Here is an 18,466-nt window from a genome sequence, read left to right on the forward strand (position 1 = left end):
TCACGATACCAGCAGAATGACTTGGTAACCTTAGACTTTTCATCCCACACCAGTATCAGGTCAAGGTTTCCATTTGTCCGAATTGTCCAAAACCTAATACTGGTCTTGCAAAACAAAAGTTGATATCGTGTGTCTTTCAGACATACAAATAAAGCATACAAGGTTAGTTAATTGTAGGTAAACAAATACTAGCATATTTGGTACAGAAAAAAAATTAATTACAAAGTCAAATCAAAGTTTGCAAGCACAATGTAAAGAGAGACAAAAGAGATATGAATGAGCAACGACAAACAAAGTCCTTTAGTCAGGGTTGTCATGCATAATTTACCGCTGAGGGTTTGACAGATGATTAAAAAACACACTGGTAATTTAATGAGTCTCTTTTTGTCAGAGTCTGTAAGATGAATATATTCAACTCATGACATTTTCAAAGACCCAAACACCTACCGGTCAACCAGGTCCATCCCAAGTGAATGGCTCATCAGCATTTTCTCTCATTAAATGTCAACTCCACCATAACTGTTCAACTGTGGATCCAATAGGAAGTAATGTTCAAAGTTTCATTCAGTAACTTTCTGACATCTGACCAAATCATGTGGCTGAAAACATCCCTGCAAGTACCAGGATGCCAGTCCCTTCTGAGCGGACCCTCTGCTGAGTATTTAATGAAGCATTACAGGCTGTTTAATGTCAGACTTCACGATGCTTTTCATTAAATGTTATATGCTTTCATGGTTTTCCACTGACATTTACAGCTAGAACGGAAGCCCACAGAAATAAGTTATAAACAGAAGATCGTTATTGAGCCTTTTATTATAATTTGCAAAACCGATCATCCTGTCAGATTCCACCAGTAAAACTTGTGCCCCAGTGCCACCTCTTTGTGAAGGTTTTGGGGTTTTCGGTGGGATCTAGCTTTGTATTCGAAACAGTCACATTGTAGTATTTCACCGGCATTTTAAAAACATGAATCACTTTAATTTCATATCAAACCAACAAACTTCACAATCACATGTACTCTGACTACTGGGATCAAACCACCGACCCTCTGATTAGAAGACGACCCGCTCTACCCCATGAGTCACAGCCACGGTCTCTCCCTTTCTCCCATATTTAGGTCTCAACCTTAATATGTTATGATTTGTCGCTTGAAATTGAACTGAATGGAATACCTTTTATTGATTAATTTTTTTCATTGATTTTTGTGAAGCACTTTGTAACCTTGTTTTGAAAAGTGCTATACAAAATTTTTTATATATATATATATATATATTTGGAATGAAAATGTGGAGCAATATACTTAGATGACACAGAGGAAGATGCCACAAGAGCTTTTGGTAATAAGGGCCAATGCCTGTGTCGATGTGCAGTAAACAAAAACCCAGGATATCTGCAGCAGAATTAATATGTTACGTTCTGCCTCTGCCTTCTGAATCTCCAGTTTTGTTGTTTATGTATGTTCAAATTTGAATTTTCTAGATAAATAACCTATATTATTCTTATAATAACATGGAAATATGTAAAGATTAGTAAGCAGAAAATTATGATTGTAAAAATGCAGATTGCCTTTTGTGCCAATTGGTCGATACACTAATCATTTTATCTTGAATTCCAAATATAAGACATTGTTTATGTAAATCATTGTGTCACTCCTGTCCTGCCCCCTGTTGGTGGAAGACTGCAGATTTTAAAAAGTCTGGTTGACTATGCTGGAAGGCATCTTGATGAATGCTTGTAATCCTTTATCCTGCCATCTTTATAAATGACACCAACTGTCCAAATGACTCAATATCACACACTGCACTGATCCAGTTTCATTAAAACCTGGGGAGGGGGGAGGGGGGGGGGGTGATTTATCTTGGCAGTATGTACTGGTATCTTAAAACTAAGTTCAAAATTCAAATAGGCCATTAAAGATGTCACCTAGATGGATGATGCAGCAGGTTACTGATTAGCTGCCTTTTTTATAAGTGGTAGTAGTGTGATCAAGATCAAGTATGAAAGGGGGTGGGAGTGGGGGCAAAATGTCACATTTGCTCGTTGATCACAGTCTGGGCGTTCATCTGGAAAGTTGTCACTGAGTCATCACAATTCAGTTATGTCACCGCAAAGACAAGAATATGCGGCTGAAGTTGTGAAAGGGCATTAAGGATATTTGAACCACTCACATGTTGTTGATGTTGATGATTATTAGGGTTCAGAGGTCGTTTACTTTTTGTGTCAGTTTATTGTTTTTATTTGTTGTCTGAATGATGCATTGAGCGAAAAACATTGAACCTGGTCCAATAACTTTGTGACAAATTCAGTCAGATGGTTGCTCTGTTCAAAACATAAATCATAAAAATCCAATGTGATGGTTTTACCTTCATTTTAATAAAGAAAAACATTAGGTGCAAAGGTTGCATCAAGTGTGTTGCTGTCTTAATTAATTTTCAATATTTTGAAGATAAATGTCACAAGGGGCAAGACTTAGAAGGAAAATGGGCATCTCTCATCGTAATTCTTAATACATACCTTCAGTCTATCTCTAGAAAGAAGAGCTATCAGTGAGTGTCGAGGTCGACCCATATGGGGCAACACAAAACCTGGCGGTCAAAATCTAACCAAACCTGAGGCAAACTGTAAGTGAGGGTTCACTTTTTTTTAAATAAAAGAATTGGAGGTTTTAGATACATGATTTGGCATATGAGTGAATTTTCATTCAAAACGAAAATGCAGTCATTTTCTACTCACAACTATGCTGATGGAGGAGTGGATGAAGTGTTCGAGTCCACAAAACACTTACACCAGTTTAAGGGGTAAATAGCATTGGAGCCAAATCCAAAACGATTGAAGTACTGTAAGTGGAGACCACTTCTTCAAATGGACACCTGGATGACACCACAGGAGCAGCATAGAGGCATTTTCTGTTTGCTTTTTCTGTTGTTTTTTTTACTGAAAAGGCTGACCACCAAAATACCGCCATAAAATGGAAACTAGTAAATCTTGGCCACTGAAAAGTCTGGGTTTCAAATCTGAATTTCATCGATATTCAACAGCACGAGCAGAGAGATTCTGATGAATAGTCTGAAAAGTTTGCAGCTGTTGCAGCATGTTTACCTCCTTCACTAAGAACAAAGAAGTGTCTGCTCCAGAAGTACCACACAACTTCACTGCTATAGACTGTATAAACCTGCACATGAATGCAGGGCTTTTGAAAATGACATAACTCATTGAGGAACTTTTCAAAAAGAGGGCATCACCACATCATTGATGGTGATAACTTCTATGAGTGGAAACGCCTATGTTAATTCAACTGGAATAACAAGAGTATTGAAATAATTCCTAAGAATATCAAGACTGAATCTCGTCAGTGGCTGCAAGTTCTGTATGACCATCTAGATTGTATATTGCTTTAAGCATATGTGAGATCTACAAAATTACCAAATCAAAAGCATGACGGAGACGATCAATGTGTGATGAAATTCAGATTTTCAAGATCAGGAGAAAGTTTAGGAGTGCAACCAGCTTCACATATTTGTTGCATGATTCAGGATCATTTTCACTCTCAGAAGCTGTTTATCTAAGCCTAAAACAGTATGAGATTTACTGTGATGAAAATCAGTGATGACCTCTGTACAAAGACTATAGAATTGTCTTTATTTGAATGTAAGGTATTTAGTGTCAATGGATTTATCTTTTTGTGTGCATGAACATAACAGAACTGAAGACCGAAGCTGAAATAAATCTATAAATAATAACAAAATTGCTCCATGAATGAAAAGGGGTAAAAAGAGAAAATCTATCTCATGCAGAGCAATGAGATGAGTAAATAATCTAGCAGCTGACTTATTGATCTAGTTAGATTCTCTTCTCAAACATTGGATGAAGTTATATTGAGAGTCTATCCTTTGAATAATAAGCAACTTGTGATGACTGCAAACATTTACAAAGCCTGTGACAGTGCGTACAAATAGACCTTGAACTTACACAGAAGACAGACAATGACATAGTCAGTCTGATGATGGGGTAGTTTCTCAAGTTTGTTGTTGGGCCAGTAAAGGATTTGTTAAACAGCTGCTGGTGGTAGTTTTGGGCCTAATTTTGGTCATTATTTCTACCTGCCTTGTCTGTTGTGTACAAGTTCTCAATATGGTGCGGCATTGCTCTGACAAATGATACAGTCCTGAAAAGTTTAATGATACAATAATTAAATGTTAAACAGAGAGAATATAATTTCTAAGTGAAGGTACTCTGGAAGTTGAGGTCATAATCTTAGCCTTAGCTGATAGAGTATTTATTGACTGTGTCGTAAATTATGTGCTAATAGTAACACCCTTTGCACTTTGCACTAGTACTCTCACATGTGCTAATCTAATGTTAGGCTGTGGCTGCTCAGGGCTCAATGTCTGCCCTGTATCCAAATCAACAATAGTTCATAGGTGTTGAATGAATCAGCAGAGACCTATCACTTACAGTGATGTTATTAGGATGTTCATATGCTTGAGGCATGATTCCATGCAAAGTCAATATTGAAAAGAGGTGACTGAACACTGCTGTTGGAAGCTCTCACCGAGGCAAAGATCAGACTGCAGAATATTTTTCAAATTGGGCAAAAATGTACACAGATCCTCAAGGAGAGAGAACAACACTAGAAAGCAGTTCTGAGTTCAGTTAGAGTCTGAGCATGTGAGCTACCACGCTAACATACACAATGGAAAACACACATTTTTCTAGATAGCTTCAGCTAACCTGTTGAACTCACTGTTTACATGTCTCTGTCGTGTCTCAACACTTTATTTGTTCACTTTCACATAGCTAACTGATAGTAGAGATAACATGTGAGGCTTGTTTCTCATTCTTTATATATAGTGGATCCCATTTTCTGTTTGATTGGTTGGTATACTTATTTATGGAGTTTATGTACTAACATTTTGAAAACAAATATTTAGTGATAACCACAGATGCCGGTGTCGACGTGCTGGAAACAAAAGCACAGGACCTCTGCAGCAGAATGAATACGTTACGCCCTGCCTCTGCCTGCTGCTCCACCCCTCGCCTGAAGATGGAGGAGACTTCCGTGTCGTTGTGAACACGTCTGAGTGGAGAATCTCCAGCTGTGTTGTTCATGTGTAAATGATAAACAAAGTTTGGAGTCAATTGTGCGGACACAAGGGCCGTGTGTGTACATTGTGACATTTGAGTTAGGCCTATATGTTAACAATGTGGGGATGGTTCTTAAATTGTTCTCAATGATTCACCAAACTCAAAAAACATTACTTCTGAGGCGAAACACAGGATAGGTGCGAGATGAATCAGGAAAGTGTTCTGGACACCAGTTCCAAGGGCTGCAGGAAGTTATTCTGTTCTCAATGACACTTCACCGAATTGCATTACTTTCTATGAATTTAAATAAAACACCACATTCCCAATCACCTCATCTCATACAAGTCTGCATAAATCACACCAATGCTGCGGAGGAATCAAGACATAGGCAGATGTTGGTCTTATCCCAATTAAATGGAGGTGTCATAACAGTAATTCAATTATTGGGTGAGCAGAGTAACAAAGTCCTCGCTGAACACAATGTCCACAATGAAACCAATCAACTGTGAAAAAACTACTTGGCAAGGGCACAGTTGCTGACTTTGGGGAATGGTCTTTTTTTCTTTCTTCATTGTTCAGCGCGGAGCAGTGTTACCTCTCTGCTTTATGCTATAACACTGAAACAATTGAACAATTTAGCCATCTTAAATGTGCTGTTATCCATATATGGAAGGATAAGAGATAAAAGAAAAGAAGAAATAAGAACAGCAGTCAGGTTATAAGCATCACCTTTGTCTCTTGAAAAATGCATTTCCTGAAAATTCAATGATGTCGAAAGAAACTATATGTTTGAGTGTGCTTTTTTTTGTAACAGCTCCATAACTAAATGACAGATGGTATGTAGCTTAGTTTACATTTCGATCCAACTGAAAGTGACATTCACAGTCCTGGCTGAAAAGACACTGAATGAATGCGTATTATTTTAATCCTCTGTCACACATTGACCTGCTATCAGCACAAATACAATCCCAAGCACTGATCTCCAGGAAGGTACATTAAAGATTTACCATGGTTGGATTTGCTGCTGCCTTGGTGCAGCCTTATTTGTTATATCTGTATCCATTTACAACGATACGGTGCCTTCTAACCTCCTAGGAAGTGCACATTTTTCTCATCAAAGATTCTGTTGTCAAAAGTGGGGTCATCTGAACAAGCAGCTAAAATCAGCTGTAGTCATCTCCTGCTCACTACTTCTGATTTATGGCCCCGAACATACTTGGTATTAACATTTAGTTTGTATGATCTGATATCAAGAACACAGCTCTGAGTGTGCGTTCACACCTGGCATTAATATGCGACTCAACATGTGTCTTATGACCGGATCTCCGATTGTTTCTCCCTTCCCTGCCCTATAGGCAGATAAACACGCACATCATTTGGCTAGCAAAGATGTAGTGCAAGGTAGGAAGCAGCAAGGAGAAGAAGAAGAAATCATAAAACACAGACAACACATTCAAGGCAGAGCAAATTGCTTCTGTTGTTGTTGTTGTTGCCTGTTGCTACAGTTTAAATGAGGCCTCTGGCACTGGTATGTGTACGTATTCTGCTTACACTGAAGATATCAGTTGAGTAGTGTCGAGCCCGGTCCCGTCTGGACTGGACAGCGTCGTGTTCATGAATTCGAGGTTCAAATGGGAAAGGTTAATAATTTAGACAAGTTCCATGTTCAAAAGTTTCACAGTAATAAATGTATTGTATAAGAACAATACTTACAATGTCTCTGGGGTTCTGCCGGACACGTCACCAGGTTCTCTGGATCATGTCTGAAGAAGCCCAGAGTGACAAATTACAACACATTATATAGAGAGAAACTGGGTGTGGCCTGAGATGGGAGAAGTACATTTGGCATGAGGAAAGGTTTGAGTCCAATAGAAGACGTGCACCTCAGAGGTGGGAAGGTTTGAGTCCTACAATGGGTGTTTGAGATGTGGGAACGCTACCTACATGCAAACCCCGGAATGAAAGTTCAACAACGTCTTTTCTGTGTAGATACAAAGCATTTGAATACCTGCTAGCGGAGTGAAAACCTTTAATGGAAACCACTCATCTATGCAAGTAATAGCAGTTTGACATTTGCCTAGATAACGCAGGCTTCTGCCCTGTTGAGCGATTCTTTAGGTCACATAAGTTTATTCCCCATCCTATATGTGTGTGTGTCAATGCAGAGAATATGAGCGCGCAAGCAAATGACATTTGATATAATCACATTACCCAAACTGTATTTTATTATCAGATTGACACATGTTCGTGTGCTTGGTTACCAGTCAGTTGCAATGGCTGGTTCCTGTTTTGTCGCTCTCTGGCACACAGTGTGTTTGAAGAACCAACTACCATATACATGTTGTTCAGTTACACAGGTTACAGTTGTCGTTTATACTTTTTATTATGCACTATTGATTATATGGACTATACAGCTGATATTATTCATAGGATACAGGTAAAGCATAGATATCTCAACAGTAGGCAGTCCTTCAATGTGACAGGACCATATTCCTGTCACACTGCTAAAATAATGTGTACACATGTGGCCCAGACCCCCTCTGGTTGTGATCTGGTGTTTACGGATTGCTATCCAGCTGTGGCTGTTCTTTTCTGTTCAGTCTATTAATAAGCAGTGGTGCTGCTGGGCAATATTAACTAACCTCTTACATCTAAAAGCCTGTTTGTCAAAGTGGTGACAGATTGTGTTAACTTGATAAAGTGAAAACATTTGGATAATACCTACATTCTGAATTAGTTATGACACAGCAATATAGCCTCATAAGTTTAAACAGTTAGTATAAAGGTCAAAACGTACAAATTACAGTGAGTATATAAAAATTAATTCAACTGTTACCATCTTTTTACACTGAAATAACAGGGGATCACAGAGACTCCGGGAAGTTACTGCTCCCTGCAAATAAATAGTATAACACATAACCTCCAATAGAAAAGGTGAATTGAATTTTTTTGTACACAGGACATATCAGTTAGCTTCAGATATTTTGTTACATGCTTCTCTGTTTTCTGATTTTATACCTAGAGATTATACAAATTTACATGTGAGTGGTCTTACTCATCTATCTCCCTCCCCAAATTAAGCAAGCATACTTTCCAATAAAAGGAATATGATGGATGGTCAATCTCTGCTTCAGACTTTTAAAGCTGCTAAAGTTTGAGTAGCGGAGTGATTCTCTGTTACCACTGAGTGAAACCCCTCGTATAGTCCTGTTATCTTAAGTGATTTATCTCATCTTATCTTAGTATGAGCTACATCATTGAAGAAGTTGTTATTGTTTTTAAAAAGGACACTCAGTTAGTCATTAATGTCAAATCCAGTGATAAATTGGAACTAAATAAATGGATAACCGCATATACATATATAAGTATGCATTTATGAATGTATACTCCTGGGCTAGCAGCATCATCCTTCATCATGTAGATATTGTTACCACAGCATGAAAAAAAATTACAAATTTATCCCTTAATGATAATGACATGGGGGTATGAGTCATCATTACCTCACAGGTCACTGCAGCCTCTACTCTCATCTCCTGCATTTAGTTTCTTACTGGACAATATAGCAGCTGGTTTTGACTGAGGGACAGCTCCTTGAAGCGCTGCGTCTCACCAGACATGCGTTTTTGTCCCAGTTCTTTCATTCTGCATCACCATTGTCATAAACCTTGTTTCCATTCAAGTCAGGAAACTGTTTTCAGTCATAAAACTCTGATAAACATGTTGTGATTTGTGGAGACCAAAGTAGGTGGTCAGTCTCAAGAGAAGTTATGTTGACAGCAACTATTCACACTATTGTAAGGTGACAATAAGTGAACGTTTTCTGAACAGCTTCTTTCAGTGGCTAAAAACTGATCACATCATCCAAACGTCTGTTTGCAGTTAGGGCCAAGTGGAGGCATGCTGATGTGTATCAGAGAGTATTATGGTGTATGAGTTGATACCCTCACAGTATAAGTTGTGATTTCCCCTCCGAGCACTGCAAGTCACTTGCTCAGCCAACAGCAGGATGCCTCCCAGGCGGTTCGGTGAGCGCAGACTGCCACTCACATGGAGACTTGCCTTTAGCTATGTTGACTGCCAAGGGGCCAAAGGGCTCTGGAGCTTATTGCTGAACTATTCAGCTGTCACTCATTGTGGAGTAGATGCTGGGAGATAATGGAGGGCTCGAGAGAGGGAATGAAGAGGCACATTCATCATCCTGCCCACAGAGCCTCAACAAATCCTCCCAGATGTGTGTTTTATATTTGACGGTAAAGAGGTTTGGAAGACGCCACCCAGGCAGAATAAACAGGCCGACAGTGAATCAGAATCTGTAGTCAAACACTATAAAGAGAACTCATCAATCAGAAGGAGAGAGGTTCTTGAGAAGCACTTAGGCTGTCACAGCAGTTTCTGAGCTAAGGACCAGGTCTGGCAAATTGTTGGAAAGAGGCTGATGGCAGAGGGTACCACAATAAAAGACCAGGAAAAATATTAAAGGCTCACTGAGATTCTCTTCTTCTCTTAGATGCCACCCGTTTATTAGCTCCACCAAGGAGTTTATATTTTCACAGTGTATGTTTGTCTATTTGCTTGTTTGTATTTTTATTTTTAAGCAGGACAACACAAAAACTACAAAACACTGAACTTGGTGGAGGGCTTGCACATTGGCATGGGAAGATACTTTTAAATCTATGTGCCAATGCAAATTAAGGGGCAGATCCATTTTTCTCACTCTTTGAACATTTAAAATAATGCTTTTTTCAATGGTGGTAATTTTTTAGAGAATAGCGCCGACAATTCAATGAGGTCTTCAGACATAACAACTATACAACCATGTGTAGGATTGCTTGGGGAAAGTGCTTTATTGTCATTCTAGTAATATTTGGCTTGATTTACCTTTTCCATGCAATTCCATCTCTGTTCTTGTCATGTTGCAAAAGGTTCTGTCTTCTAGAATTTCTGCATTTTTTTGCGACTTTATTTTGGCCTTTTTAAAAAAAAAAGATTCGTTCCAGCATGCTAATAGCATACCAGCATTATGAGAGGGTTTTACAATCCAGGAATTCCCCCCTTCATGTCTTTTTGGGGATTTTATCACACATGATAAACAAGGTTATTTCTGATAAAGAATCTCACTTACTCAATTTCGGTTAAAGAGTGTCCTCGTTGGTAATCCTAAAAAAAAATCTTTCCAACTCTGAAAAAATGTAAGCGATACAGCCCAACCCAGCATCCACGCTACTTGAACACACACCGCTATAAAAAGGCGACTTGGCTGTGAGTTGCTTGCTAACTTCTGGCTATCGCCTCCGCTACAGCGGTGTATGTCTCTCCAGCTTGTGAAGACTCGGTATAAGATAGTCATATGCAGTAAAAGCACCGGGAGTGTGAGTGCAGACAGGCAGGTATGTAGAGTTTGTGACAGACCAGTTTGCCAGCCAATCACTTAATTCGGTCCAAATGCAATAATTGGTTGCGTTTATTACAGTCCTGTGAGGGCCACAGACACAGGCTTTCTTTCATGGCTTTTGGGAGACTTTATTTGATATCGATGGCCATTGGGACGGGAAGGGGATTTCAACAAATAAGATAAAAAAGTGTTTTAGAAACAACCCTACCTTTAAAGCCTGTCTTGGTTCTTAGTTGCTCTTATTTATTGAGCTCTTTCTATTGATTTCCACTTCAGCCTCAGTTGGAAAAGATGAAGCTTAGAGGAACAGCCCATTAAAGATGTTTTATTTCTCAAGAAATTTACTTCAGGCAAAGATCACAATGAATACAGGACTAGATCATCAAGTTTTTCTCTGCTGTTGACAGTTTATGTCAATAACATTTTTCTGTGAATTGTTTTTGAAATGTACTTTATGCAGATTGAGACGCATTTATTTTGTCCGAGTATGAATATCAGAAATCCACCTTGAAAATGTCAAATAACTTAGGTCTAACACAAACGATTTTTAAATAAAGCTGAGGAGTTTACTCAACACACTTCTTGAATCAAAGTGTTGACAAATAACAACAGCGTTTGCGGTTCATTCATTTTCTTAAGCATTTGAGAACCCCTTCCTTCTTTCTTTCTCTTCAGCCTTGGTGATTGCTCCTATCTGAAATGGGTTGAAAGAGTTATAGGTTACAGGCCAAAGGATGAAGGCAGCCAAACACAATTAATATTCAATTCACAAAAGCTGTGTCACAGTGACTGAAAGTAATCTAAAGCAATTAACCTTCTGTCCTAGACGTGATGTGCTGGCGACTTAATAAGAATGTTCTCTGCTTTTAATTACTCTCTATAGTTGCAGAGCCCAACCAAGATTTGAGTTGTCTCAAGGTAAAGCCGACGCAGGCAAGACCCTCGGCCACTTGAGAGATAACTGAATGATGTGTGTACAACATCAGCCACTGCTTTTAAAGTAGGAATCAGTGGAACTCAATGTGTCCAAGAGATACTCTGTAAAGTGTCAGCAATACCACTGTAAAGTTAATGAAAACATTTTTAAATTAAGGCAAGAAATTTGAAAGTACTAGAATGGAAAAGGCCAGGCTTCTCAGGCATTTCAAATTTTTGCAATAGTAACACTTAAAAATATTTGACTCTACTTCAGTGTAAAATCTTGGACACCTTAACACAACTAAATGCACAAAAGACTTCCTGCCAACAACATTTAATAAACATGTTTAGAGGATGATGTCTTTTGTACCAGTTCAAGACTTTCAATTGTCTACAAAACTGAACTGAGCTGGTATATTTAGATGAAAAAAATACACAAAGGCAGTAAACAATTTTGATGTAGTCCTTCAAGTGCATTAACAGACTGTTCATCAACCATTTGTCACAAACAGATTAAGTGAGGTGATGACTTTCTTGATTATACAGAAAATACTAGTCATGAAGGAGAAATCACCCTGAGCTCATAATACACCTTCTGAGCTAATGACCAAATCTTCCTCTTTTTATCTCTGTCTCACATTCACGCTGTTTTAATTTTGATTGTCGGTCCTGATAAGGCTAGAACCGCGGAAAAAATTAAACAAGAAAGGGAAAAGTGTGAGTGAGTGTGAGAGAGGCACTCCTATGCAATGTCCATTGTATAGAAGTTGGTGGATAGTAACGTTTTCTATGTCATCATTTCCAGCACACTGGGGAAGAAGTTCCTGATAGTTGCTGCTGCGACTGCTGCGATGTTACCAGTGCATATTTTGGTTGCTTGATTATTTGCTTGTGGGCCACTTGGAGAATCACAGCTTTCAAGTTTTCTTGTGTTGAAACTGTTCTTAATCCCATGCGATCTATATGATCAAGAAACTAATCTTAATCATCACCAACTAGAGCCTCTTGCAAAGCAGTCGACAAGAGATCCTGCTTAGGCTGACTTTGATACAACATCATGAAGTCATCAGGGAGGCGTGAGTGAGCCGAGAAGGAAAATATCAATGGTCCTTAAATCCCTTGACCAATATTCAACCAACAGATCTCCATTCTTCCTCTTGCCATTTTTGGGATAGCGATGGCACCATCACTTCTGCAACCATTGCTGCACAGTCTAAAAATTCTGTCCAGAAGGCAGAATAAAGGTCCCTGGACACACCATCCACATCTGCAACAATTTCATAAGCCGTATTTCAAAGAGCAGCTTATCATGGACTACCCTTGAATTGGGTTATCAGTTCATCTAAGAGATTCAATCTGTGAAGTTCCGCAGTCACATGCAAAAGTTCATTAGAAGGTCTTGGTGGGCCAGCAGGTACTGAGAATGAATAGGAGTTGAGGTGTAGATGTTAGTGTTAATTTGTGCCTCTTCTATTGGGAGGCTAGGCTCAAAAGGGACCGTCACATCAAAAATGCCTCAAAATGGTTCACCTTGCATAGGACCAAAAATGACTTCCCAAGTATTGCACAAAGATGTAAGATCGAAAATCTCAACAGCAGTAGAGACAAACTCTGACATATTGGTGGTATCTGCAGTTCACTGTCTAGTTATTTCTGTGTCAGCTGCTCAAAAGTTTATTTTGTGTTTTTCTGTTGCTTGTCTGTCCCTCTGCCATTTCTGTGAACATGAATTCTCTATTGGTCAGATGCTCTGTGAACAGGTAAGATCTTAACTCTGATAAGAAATGTTTTTTTTACATACATTGTGGCAAACAGGCATTAGGTTTTTTCTGTACCTCAACTGCCTTCACAAGCTTTGCCAGAGCCACTGCTGCAGTTGAACAAAAAAAGCACAATTTGTTATTATTATTATGATTATTATGATTATTGTTATTATGATTATTATGATTATTGTTATTATTATTATTATTACACTATACCCTGGGGTTTTGCCAATTCACTGTAAAGTAACTATACTCGCTGAGGTTTCTCTGCTGCATCTGTAGTCAAGATGCACTTCTGGAAACCTTGAGTATTGACGGACAGAAAGTTACAAACAACACAAGAGTAACATTTACTTACAAGTATGTGCTTCATTGACCTTGTGCCTCTGTCAGTAGACAGACTGGTTATAAAATGGCTCAACTGAGGATATGAGACTGAGCTGTAAATATACACAGTGAATTCCAGGCCTGTGATTCACTTGTGAGTAGGACTTGATGTGAAATAAAGATTAAACTGAACATGAAATCATACATGACTTATTCAAAGACTGGTGTGTGTACTTGTACAGATATCTGATATAAATACATTGATGATGGTCCTCACTAAGACAGATGAACAAACATGTGTGTGTGTGTGTATCAGTAAACACCGAGCATGTGTGACGATGGCATCCTTTGGGATGCAGAGAAATGATGCAACCGACTCAAACTAATGCTTGTTTCCAAAGTTGACTATGACTGTTTGTGGTTTCATGAATTAAACATCAGGTCATTACATCGACATCATATTTATGATCAAAATCATTGTTAATCACTGTCATCTGTGAAGTGAGTCCAGTGCCTTTGTACCAAAACAAAGAAATCTCACTATTGTATGCTGCTATGCGGTTCCAGTTCAGATATGTCATATCTGTGACAAATCTCTAGAATAGTAGCTGGTTGTCACCTGCAGATAGCAGCTGGAATGCACTGTGGTTTAAAGGTATTAAAAAGCTGCAGGTGTCTTTTTTTTCTTCCTGTCAGCCTGACCTTTCTCTTTTGCAAAGGTACCCATCTGCGATTAGAGGCAGACATTATTCATAAATGCATATATATAACCCTCTTTTTGTAAAAATAAATTAAATTTTATTTTATTATTACTGTATTATATATACTGTCTAAATCTTCTCGCTTCTTCTTACTACTGAACTACATATATATATATATTTTTTTTTTTAATACTTTTTTTTGTACATGGATCTACCCACTTTTTCAGACCTTGTACTGAATAAATGCTGTGACAATACTCATTTTGAATCTGAAAAGACTGTAAAACAGCTTTACATCAGAAATGAAATTCATCGTCCAGTCTGCCTGAAGCGTGTGAGTGTGTCTGTCTGTAAATGTGAGGGCTACTTTAGAACATGCAGGATATATTAACATTATCATATTTTTGGTGAGAGTGTGTGTGTTATATATTTTTTGCATTTTTTCAGGCAGCGGAACTTGATTGTTTTAGTGAACATGTTGGCAAAAAACTTCAGATTTCCCCAATTTCCTTCCGACAACTCCTGACTAAAACATTTTTAGTCTTTGGCTGGTAAAGTGTCCACTTTTTCCACTAGCTAATTGGTAACTGTGTTCCTGGGCAGATGGTGCACAGTAAGTGATGTGGAAATTCTTTTTTGACAACCAAACCAGGTTGTTAAGAGCATTCAGTGCAGATACAGGTCCAAAATCAAACTGACCTGAAAGACACTGCAACACTGAGAGGAACTATACATTTGGGTTTTGCACTTCAGTACACTCGTTATATATCAAATATAATTCACTGATAATATAAGTGATATATATTTGATTAACTTTGAAGAAGTGTTTTGTAAACAAGAGAAAATTACTTTGTTATCAATCTAGTGTACTAATTCCACTAACATCTGTCTCTCTGTATGTGGAAAGCATATCTTACAAACAGTTCATCCTATTGGCTTCACAATTACAATGTCCTCGGAAGTGCAGTGCAGAGGTTGGTGTGATTTGTATACGTGATACATTCAATATTAATACAATTTTAATTATCAGCGCTCTATAGCAGACAGTGGGGACATTGTGAAATCAGTCTGCGGATCAAGTTGAACATGTCTTCTCCTGCGACTTTGGATTAAGAACTGCAGAAGTTGCTAACTGGGTCAAACCGTGGGTCAAAATCGCAGCCAGATCATTTGATAATTTGATTTGATTTTACCACATCGGACTGAGAAACAGACACACTCCGTCATGGCAATAATATTAATAGAATTACTTCCTCTTTGGCAATTTGTCTACAAAGTGAAAGCATGTTTGTTTTGTCACAGCAGTGCTTTATATCTACCTGAATTACAGATGTGTTATTATGAAAAGTTGTATATTTGGGTCTTGTCACTGTGTCGTTTGCTTAACAGACCTCTGAACATGTAATATAACACCTTTCCAGTAAATAATTCACACTAATAATAAGAAACCCCGCACAAACAGTAATGCAGCTTATTCTGTTTCATTTTAGGAAAAACATTGAAATACTCGCTGTAGATAAACCAGATACAATGAATGAAACGTTTTCTAACCTGATTGCATCATAGACTGTTTATATAAAGCTCTGTATTCAAACTGAAAAAAGAAAAGAGTGAAGGTATATTATACAACAGGAGGACTCACTAATGATAAGGAATAATTCTGAAGAATACTAGACTTGAAAAAAAGCCTATTCTAAACAGGCAGGTTTAGAACAGGTACTGCACTGGTTGCTTAAAAGAACAGCACAACATAAGGTACAAAAGTAAGTTCATATCACACAGCTTGCTTCCCCAGTTTCTGGAACTTAGTTCCTGTGTTTCGGTCTGTGACCAGTTTTTCTTCAAGGCTGCTGTATGTTTTGGTGTTTCTCTTATCTATCGCCAATAGGGCATATCAGGTGTGAATATCTATGCTTTCCTTGCCTCTTGTGTTGAATGTTACCCGATGTTCAGTGAACCAAAAAGCCGCTAATATGTGCAGGGTGTCTACCCAAAAGCCAACACAATATTATTCTGCAAATTGTGTTTTTTGTGACTGGACAGCTGCACGATTCAAGCATATGTCCACATTTGTCATCAAGGTTAAAACATCATTCAAAAAAACTAAAGAAGCAGTAACAATCATAAACTGGTTTATCTGCTCTGTTTCTGTCAGTTCACACCCTAAACAAAAGCAGCCTCAGCACCAGTGAGTAAGTAGGTTTAAGTGAACAGTGACAGTTTTAACACAGCCTGGACTTGACTTCATCACCATCACTCGTGGTGCAGATTCAATGTGGTATTTTCACTCTGTAAATAGCTGAGGAGGTTGTCTGACATTTCCAAACATCCCTGGCTGGATGTGATGGTAATAAAATAACATTACGCAGACACACACACACCATGCACCAAGAGGATCATCTGCTAACATTCCTGTTAATTCATTTCAGATATTTCCACTTTTACAGAGGCCCTTAGATCCCAAATCAAATTAGTTCCGAGACCGTTCACACTGTACAAAAAAAGGAACAACAACTTACCAAGAAAAAGGATGGTTTGCTTCCTCGCCATCTTGACCTTTGAACTTTCATGCTTTGATGCTCTTTGTATTCCATTGGGCTCTCCGTCTATTGAACCCATAGGCTTCTGCAGGACCATGATCATGGCTCGGCACATGAAGGCCACGCAGATCAACACGACCATGTAGACGATGAACGCCCCAAAAATACTGACTCTGTACATCACCCAGTGCTCCCTGAGATTGGTGCAGAACGTCAGATTTTGGACGGGCGTATCTTCTCGGACAGGAATGTGGCCCTGAGTTCCTGTGGCAACCAGCAATGGAAGGGCCACGAGCACGGACACCAGCCAAGCAAAGGTGATTAAGGCAGAGGTACGTTTCCCGCCCAGGGCTTTGAAGCGAAATGGGTGACAGATAGCCACATAGCGTTCAAAGCTAAGCGTGGCTACGTTTAGAATGGTGGCATAGCTGCACGCCTCGAACAAGAAGTTGTAGATCTTACAGGAAGCGTTGCCCGATGTGGAGCTGAATGGGAACCAGATGGCAAAGTAGAGCTCCACAGGCATGCCTATGAGGAGCACCAACAAATCAGAGCAGGCCAGACTAACCATGTGGTTGGTCACATTCTTCTGCAGGTAGCCATTTCGCTGCAGCACCTGTGTCACTCTGATAGTGACTGAATTACCCACAATACCTGTCACTAGGATGAGGCTGTAAAAGATCGTCATGAAGATTTTGACGGGGTAGTTTGGTTCAAGTTCTCTCCAGTCCTTCTCATCGGTTATCTCAATTTCCTCATCCATGGTTCAAGTGGTGAACTCTGATTTCCCAGGTATTGATTTTGTCCCTTAGCTTATCAGGTCTGCTGGGCGCTGTCGTTGCGATTAGAGCCAAGATCCAGAGGTGAGCAGTCCTTCAATCAAGCCGTGTATACTGAAGACTTGTCCACCTAAATGTATATATTATCACAGTTAAAAATACAAAACTTCCCCTGGTCCATCTGCTCCTATTTTGCATGGTCATATCGGATCCCCAAGAGGCTAACACTACCTCGTTCGAAGTCTGGCGGTTTCATCTCAGTCTGAGCAAAGTATGAGTCAACATTCAACTCCCACATATGTCCTCCTCCCTCCTCTGAGGGCAGGGCAGTTAAACATTAAACACCACCACCGGCAGCATGAGTGCTGAGGCCTTGTTTCACTTCTTATCATCAGGACTAATGTGCCTCCCTTTCAAGTAATAATTTGTTTTACTTAAAGGTACAGATGACATTAGAAACAGGGTTAAATGGTGCCACAAAAAACACATTACTCATTTGGTGAAAAATTCATCTAACTGAATAACATTTACAACCCAGTTGTCTATAAAAACAAATACATATGAAACACAATCTAGCTAGAATTGTTCAGATGTATCAAGAAGAAGTTCTGAAGGCGCTCCTTTGCTGGGCATTTTCAAACCAAAATATCTTCACATGGCACAAAGACTTTTGTCCGGTTAAAAATCAAGATATAAATAATAAGTGATATAAAAAAAATGATAAAAAATCAAATAAGTTAAAAGCAGTCAGTCAAAGTGAAGTATCATTAATGCAAAAATATATATTCAGGGTACCTATATTGGCAAAATCAAGGCTTCTGAATTAACTGAAAGCATCTGGAAACAAACAACAGCACTGCCTCCTGGAACACTGACCAGGGAGGACAGGACTGGGTTGCCCCAGTTGAAATTGTACCAGTAGACTGGTTAAACGCCTGGCATTACAATACATTTTTTTAGA

At 38.9% G+C, this 18,466-nt stretch overlaps 1 protein-coding gene across 1 annotated transcript in view; it reads right to left on the reverse strand.

Moving 5' to 3' along the window:
* gpr39 (G protein-coupled receptor 39) overlaps nt 1-17,802 on the reverse strand; it is a 23,647-nt gene extending 5,845 nt beyond the window's left edge. The window contains exons 1-2 of the mRNA XM_061089268.1: nt 17,737-17,802; nt 16,706-17,635 (exon numbers count right to left, since the gene is read on the reverse strand). Of these exons, the coding sequence (XP_060945251.1) occupies nt 16,706-17,489 (784 nt within the window). The 5' untranslated portion in view covers nt 17,490-17,635; nt 17,737-17,802. The remainder of the gene's footprint in view (nt 1-16,705; nt 17,636-17,736) is intronic.
* Between the last annotated feature and the right edge of the window lie 664 nt (nt 17,803-18,466).

This window comes from Limanda limanda, chromosome 16 (assembly GCF_963576545.1).
Source record: "Limanda limanda chromosome 16, fLimLim1.1, whole genome shotgun sequence".
Classification (NCBI taxonomy): domain Eukaryota; kingdom Metazoa; phylum Chordata; class Actinopteri; order Pleuronectiformes; family Pleuronectidae; genus Limanda; species Limanda limanda.